Source organism: Grampus griseus, assembly GCF_964374135.1.
Source record: "Grampus griseus genome assembly, chromosome: X".
NCBI classification, from domain to species: Eukaryota; Metazoa; Chordata; class Mammalia; order Artiodactyla; family Delphinidae; genus Grampus; species Grampus griseus.
The window spans coordinates 22,256,629-22,264,126 of NC_138999.1; the positions used below are offsets into that span (position 1 = coordinate 22,256,629).

General features: G+C 53.3%; 1 protein-coding gene across 1 annotated transcript; it reads left to right on the forward strand.

Moving 5' to 3' along the window:
• Nucleotides 1-3,326: 3,326 nt before the first annotated feature.
• Nucleotides 3,327-4,439, forward strand: LOC309839478 (melanoma-associated antigen B1-like; the record flags this gene model as incomplete). The annotated part of the gene is made up of 1 exon (XM_082681217.1): nucleotides 3,327-4,439. One exon carries the CDS (start codon nucleotides 3,327-3,329, stop codon nucleotides 4,437-4,439), a length of 1,113 nt encoding a protein of 370 aa, XP_082537343.1.
• Between the last annotated feature and the right edge of the window lie 3,059 nt (nucleotides 4,440-7,498).

Sequence of the window (7,498 nt, forward strand, 5' to 3'; positions counted from 1 at the left end):
GAGTTCAACTTTTGCTTTTTTAGATACCACATATAAGTTAGATCATGTGATATTTGTCTTCCTGTGTCCGGTTTATTTCACTTAGCATAATGTCCTCCTAGGTTCATCCATGTTGTTCAAAATGATGGGATTTCTCACCACACACACAAAAATGGTTAACTATGGGAGGAGATATGATAAATACTGTCGTTCTGGCAATCATTTCACATTGTACCCATATATCCAAACATCACATTTGATACAATATACATAAAAAGCAATTTTTATTTGTAAAAATATAAAGAAAATATTGAAATACAACAGCAAATATCACAGTAATTTCATATAACAAAAAAATTCATTCCACAAAATTTGATTAATGACACTGATATCATGCAAGAGAGGCCCCAGAGCTAAAGTTGGGAAAGGGAAGAAACCAGTTAGAATGCACATCATCAGAAACTCTACAAACAACAAATGCTGGAGAGGGTGGGGAGAAAAGGAAACCCTCTTGCACTGTTGCTGGGAATGTAAATTGATACAGCCACTATGGAGAACAGTATGGAGGTTCCTTAAAAAACTAAACATAGAATTACCATTTGACCCAGGAATCCCACTACTGGGCATATACCCAGAGAAAACCATAATTCAAAAAGACACATGCACCCCAATGTTCATTGCAGCACCATTTACAATAGCCAGATCATGGAAGCAACCTAAATGCCCATCGACAGACGAATGGATAAATAAGATGTGGTACATATAAATAATGAAATATTACTCAGCAATAAACAGGAACAAAACTGGGTCATTTGTAAACACATGGATGGATCTAGAAACGGTCATACAGAGTGAAGTAAGTCAGAAAGAGAAAACCAAATACCGTATATTAATGCATATATATGGAACCTAGAAAAATGGTGCAGATGAACCAGTTTGCAGGGCACAAATAAAGACAAAGATGTAGAGAAAAAACGTATGGACGCCAAGGGGGGAAATGGTGAGGGGTGGTGTGGTGGTTGTATGAATTGGGAGACTCTGATTGAAATATATACACCAACATGTATAAAATGGATAACTAATAAGAACCTGCTGTATAAAAAATAAATAAAATTCCAAAAAAAAAAGGAAAAATTCCAAGATTCATAGAACTCAGTGCAACTTCCCTAACCGAAAACACTGAAACCCACAAGATTCTCACCTCCTACAACCATTTCCAGGAACCCTGAGGCAGAACTGTCCAGATGAGATGTGCCTGCACTTCACACCAGCAGTCTCAGGGAGTTGATGTCTTTGATGTGAGGCCTTGGCCTCAGGTCAGCAGACGGGAGGTAGCCCAGCACCTACAGGGAGTCAAGAGAAGACACTGAGAGAGGATTGAGAGCAGCATCCACCACAGAAGAGGGGGCCCCAAAGAGCCCTCACTGTCAGTCTCGGGGGACCCAGGCATGGCTGTGAGGCTCAGGGCCCCAGATACTTCCGGCTGAGGGCGCCGACAGAAATGAGAGCCAAGGTGTAACGCCTGATGACTCAGCTCAGCAGAGGGAAAAGTCCCAGGACCTGCCAAGAGTCAATGGAAGGCCCTCGTGCCAGGTCTGCGGGAAGCTCCCCCAGAAACACCACCCCCGGCCAACCCCCCCACCCCGTACTGCCCCGCCCTGGCCTGGCCCTGCCCCTGCTGGCCTCCTGGACCCCAGATGCACATGACCGGATGTGACGTCCTCCTAACCGCGCTGTGGGGGCGAGGACATTGTTGAGAGCTGCCGTCCAGCGAGGGTGAGCCGCGGGAGGAGTGCCACATCTCGTCAGGTGTCAAGGTGTGAGGTGACCCCAGTTAGAAGTGCGGGGACACGCCCCGACACCCCCAATCCGCATTCCCTCCGAAAAGAGGCGGCCACACAGGCCCCGCCCACCCCGCCCCTGCTCTCGGCCCCAGAGGCTCGGGCCTGGCTGTTAGGCCCAAAGTCCATCCGCTTCCCCCACGGGGTCTCGGGCAAGGAAGGCCTCGCTCTGAGGCTGGTGGACCCTGGCTCAGCTCAGTAGAGGGAGTGCCCCAGGCCCTGTGGAGTGAAGGACGGGACCCTCGTGGGGACCGCAGGGCTCCACACCCCAGAATGGCGGCCACGCGGACCCCGCCCCTGACGTCGGCCTGGGAGCCTCCGGGCAGGTCTAAAAACTGAGGGGCTCCCTCAGTGCGAACGCGGACGGACGGACAGACGCGGGAGACCCAGGGAGGAGGGGGCCTTGTCCTGAGGGGCTGGCCGCAGGTCAGCAGAGGGAGGATTTCCAGGGCACGGGAGGAGTCAGGGCGAGGACCGTCCTCCCCGTCGCAAGGGCACCTCAGAACCCCTCCCCTGTTGTCAGCCGCTTCCTTCTGGCCACACACGGAGGAGGGAGGGCTGCTGTCTGAGAGGGGAGGTGCAGGCCAGCAGAAGGCGCGTCCCTAAGCACTCCCAAGAGTCAGCCCAAGCCCTTGAGTGAGGGCCAGTGGGGCCGCCAGCCACAGGGCCTCGACCTGTCTGCTGCACGCTGCAGGCCTGGTAAAACTCTGCCACGTGCGGGCGCGTGGTCACCCTCACCGCCTCCGAATGAGACTCAAGGAGGTGCCGGCACTGGTGCGAGCAGATGGCCCTCGGGGCAAGAGAGGAGCTCCAGGCTGCACCGGCCGTCCAGGGAGGACCCCCGAGTGAGGACTAAGGGAGTCACCCACCCCGAAGAGAAGGGACAAGAGAGAATATGGCCCGTCCCCTCCTGTCAACCCTTAGACTCCCAAGAAAGGACTGTCAGGCTGAGACTGCCCGTACTTTCCTCTGCCAGGTCTGAGGGAGGTTAGAGCTTTGTTCTGAAGGGGCAGCCACCAGGCAGCAGAAGGGAGGGTCCCAGGACGCTTCGGTGGTGGGCTGAACGCTCCCTCCTTTCCTCCTCCTGGGTGTCATGGAAGATGGTGGTGTCAACTTCAGAGCAGCAGAGGGGAGGGGGTGGGGGGGTGGGGGAGTCTTGCCAACAACCATCATCCGGACTCTGAATGGGAACCGTGGGGACCTACCTCCCCTGCCAGCCCCCACTGTCACCCCCGTACCACCCAGGCAGGGCTGGCTGGCTGTGCCCCAAGGCTCACTCTACCGTCCTCCACAGGGGTCTCAGGGGACAGGCTGAGCAGGAGAACAGGAGCCCTGTGGGTCCTCGGGCCGTGCCCTCCAGGACCCTGCAGAGGCGGCCTTGGTTAAAGCCAGGGAGGAATCTCCCCGCTGAAGGTGCTCACAGCATCTCCTTGTCCCTCCCCCAGGTGCCCTCGTTGCCTGCCTTCCTGCGCACACTCCCGCCTGCTGGCCCTGACCTGTGTCATCATGCCTCGGGGCCGGAAGAGCAAGCGCCATGGCCGCAAGAAACGCCACCAGGCCCAGGGGGAGACTCAGAGTCTCAAGGGTGCCCAGGCCACTGAGGTGGCGGCAGCAGCGGCGGCGGCGGCAGAAGAGGTAGAAGAGTCGCCATCCTCCCCCGCTTCTGTTTCTAGGGGTACTCCCCCGAGCTCCCCTGCTGCTGGCACTCGCCAGGAGCCTCAGGGAGACCCAGCCACGAGCTCTCGTGATGAAGGGGTTTCATGCCCAGGATCTGAAGAGGGTGCCCAGAGCCAAGGTGAGAAAAGTGCAGGTACCTCCCAGGCAGCACCTTCCATTCGCAGCAGTCGCAGAGATCCTCTGACCAGGAAGGTCAGAAAGTTGGTGCAGTTCCTGCTGGAGAAGTACAAGACGAAGGAGCCCGTCCTGCAGGCAGCACTGCTGAAGGCTGTCAACAGGAAGTACGAGAAGCACTTCCCTGAGATCCTCAGCAGAGCCTCTGAGATCATGCAGGTGGTCTTTGGCCTCGAGCTGAAGGAAGTCGACCCCAGAAGTCACTCCTACGCCTTCATCAGCAATGTGGCCCTTCCCAGCGAGGGAAGTACAAGTGATGAGTCGGGGCTGCCCATGTCCGGTCTCCTGATGATTCTCCTGGGCCTGATCTTCAAGAAGGGCAACCGTGCCACCGAAGAGGAGATCTGGGAATTCCTCAGTGAGTTGGCTTTCTATGCTGGGATGAGGCACTTGATCTCTGGGGAGCCCAGGAGGCTCATCAGCAAAGATTTCGTGCAGCAGAAGTACCTGACGTACCGCCAGGTGCCCAACAGCGATCCTCCGCGCTATGAGTTCCTGTGGGGCCCGAGAGCCCACGCTGAAACCAGCAAGATGAAAGTGCTGGAGTTTGTGGCCAAGATCATCGGTACCGTCCCCAGTGCCTTACCAGATCTCTATGAGGAGGCTCTGAAAGATGAGGAAGAGAGAGCCGCGGCCAGGGCTGCAGCTGTTGCAGAGGGCAGACCCCTTCCAGGGCCAAGGCCCGCAGCTCCTCCCACATGTAGCGGGGGAGGCCGCGGGCAGTTTGCTCACTTTGTTTTGGAAGAGAGCAGTCAGGCTCCTAAATAGTGCAGAGTAGTAGGGGTGGAGGGAACAAAGTATAGATCTTATTTACCTTCCTGTTTTAAACTAGTAACTTCTATATATTATTGATTGATTTATTTAGGTTTTTTCCAATGTTTTTTTCTTGTAATAGATAGTGTGTTTTCTTAAGAAAATGAATTCGTGAATGACATTGCTTGCATATTTACTGCTGTTTAAAGAGTTCTAAAGTTACAGTTTTGGTACATGTAAAAGGAATTCACGAACCATCTATATTTTCTGTATGATCCAGAAATAGAAAACATGGCACTGCAATAGACATTGTCATGGAAATGTGAAGGGCGACCACAGAAAATATTTAGAAACAAAAAGTGGAGAAAACAGAGAGTAAAAGCCATTTAACTCGTGGTTTGCCTTACTTCGTTTAAACTTTCTTTTGGTAGAAATAAAAGATACTTTGATTTAGCTCATTTGTGAGTATTTGTTTCTTTTGCCCTAGTGCACTGCATATTCTCTGCTACCTACTGGATTAAAAATAAACTCTGATGGGAGGGTGGTACTTTGGGGGTTCATAATAATCATATCATAACTGCCATTCATCAAAAACCCAATATTGCTTAATGAGTGTGCCACTGCTTTACATGTAGTACATAACATTCCAACATTCACGCAGGATAGGATTTAGCAGACTCCCTTTACAGGTGAGTAACTTGCAGGTGTCTCAAGTTCACAAGACTGATTAAGTGACCTTGCTGGGTCTAGTCCCCTGGTCTGGAATAGTCTAGAGCCTACACTCTTCCACTCCTCCCAGCCTAAGCCAGACCTTACGTCTTTTAATTCATTTTTCTTCTCACCACTCCAAAATGTATCTCATGGGATAAAAGGGGCCCTGTTCCCAAAGCACTGTTTTGGAATACTGTAATAGTAACGCTGAATAAGTGAATGGTATGAATAAAAAAAAATTTTTTCGGTGACAATGGGATCTTCTACATATGCAATGTCAGATACCCTGAAAAGATCAGCATCTCCTCATTTACTCTTCAAGTTTCTCAGGGACATAAAAGCCTTGGTTTAAGAGCTGTGTCCTCAGGTCAGTGGAGGGAGGAGTCCCAGCCTCTGATAGTTACTCAAGGTGAGGACCTTAGAACAGAAGGGGGCCCCACAAAGTCTACCCTGCTTTCTCCCTTGTGTGGCCATGCGCAGAACTGCCTGTCTGAAGGTACCCCTTCTTTTCCTCCGGGTCAAGGGTGGAGAGGTTCTCAGGGAGGTGAGTTCCTTGGTCTTGTGGCAGCATCTCCAATTCTGCCCAAGTAGGAGATCCTAACAGGCCTTAATTTGCTTCAGGGTGAGGACACTGGGTGCCGATGAGTGGACTCCCCATAACAAAGGGGACCACACAGAGGCCCCCGGCAGGAGTAGCCAGGGAATAGGTCTCTTATCTCCCCTTCTGGTGTCTCAGGAAGGTGAAAGCCTTGGCCTGAGGCTGGCAGACAGACAGTAGGGAGGGTGGAGTCCCATATGCTACCTGAAGTCAAGGTAAGAAAACAGAGTTAGGACTGAGGGGCCACTGACTCCAGAAGAGTGGGGCCTTGTAAAGTCCTGCTCCTCAGAAGACCCCAACAGCTTTGGACAGATCTGGTTCATCCTGACTTCCAATTCAGAATTCCCAAGAAGGTAATGCCTTTGTTCTGAGGAGCACAGCTTCAGGGGAGTGGAGGGTGGAGTCCTGGGTCTGGTCAGGCATCACGATGAGGACCCTGAATGAGGAGCAAGAGGACCACTCACTCCAGAACAGAGGAGAATGCAGAGTCCCGCCCCTGAGGTCCGCCCCAGGAGGCCCAGGACAAAGCTTTCTGGCTGACCTGCCCCCTCTTTCCACTGGGGGTGGTCTCGGGGAGGCGAGGGCCTTGGTCTATGGGGAACAGCCTCACTCAGTAGAGACTGGAAATCTAGTGACTCTAAATGAGGATAAAGGGACTCCACCTAGAGCAGAGCCCTGCCACTGGATACCTCCCCTTGGCAAATCCAGGAATGTTGGCATGATGCGCCCCACGCCTTTCCTTTTAGAGCGTCTCAGGTAGATGAGGCACTTGGTCCCAGGGGCCAGCCTCAGGGGAGCACAGGGAGGAATTCCAGGTCATGCCAAGAGTCGAGCAGAGGACCATGAGGACTGAGGGAACCACCCAAGTCATAAAAGCGGGGACGCCACAGAATCCCTCCCTTACTGTCGGCCAGGAGTGACCACAGGCAGTCATGCCCACGTGAGGCAACCCTCACATCCTCCTAGGTGGTCTCAGGGAAGTAAAGGCTGTAGTATGAGAGCACAGGCCTCTCTAGGTCACGGGAAGAGCCAGCGTAAGGACTCCGAGTGAGGACCAAGGGGAACGCACAACCGAAAAGAGACAGGAACAAACGCATAGCCCCACCACCCTTTCGGCCCGGGGAAGCCCCAGGCAGGGGTAGTTCCATGTGTCACCCACTTGCCTCCGGCTCTGGAGGACTCAGGTCGGTAGAGGGAAGAGTCCCAGATCCTGACAGAGTGAGGACTATTGAGGTCACAAACCCCAGAAGAGCAGAGCCCGGGGAATCTTGCCCTCTGTGTTAGTCCTCAGAAGCCCCACAGAAATAGCTGTGGCTGCACGTGGCCTACTCTGACTTCTGCTTCTGGGGACTCAGGGTGGTGAGGACTTTGCTCCGAGGCTGGCTGACTCAGCACGGGAAATTTCCAGGTTGTGCTAGGAGTTGGGGTGAGGACCTAAGGCTGGAGTGGAGCATGAAAACCATAACAATGGGGGCAGCACATCATCTCTCCCCTGCTGTCAGTCCTGGGAGATGCCTCGAGAGATGTCAGGCCGAGCAGAGGCAACCCTTAACTCCTCCCAGGGTGACAGAGAAGTGGGGACAGTAATAGGTGAAGAGAGGGAGAAATTACAGGTCTTCCCAGGAGTCAAACTGAGGAAGGGCCTGAGTGAGGACCGGCGCAGCCAAGCATAATAAGGCCTAGATCTGCCGGCCCCAGCTTCCTGCCTTCAGAGACCACAGGTAGCCGTGGGACATCAGGCTACCCTCACTTTCTTCTGTTGGCT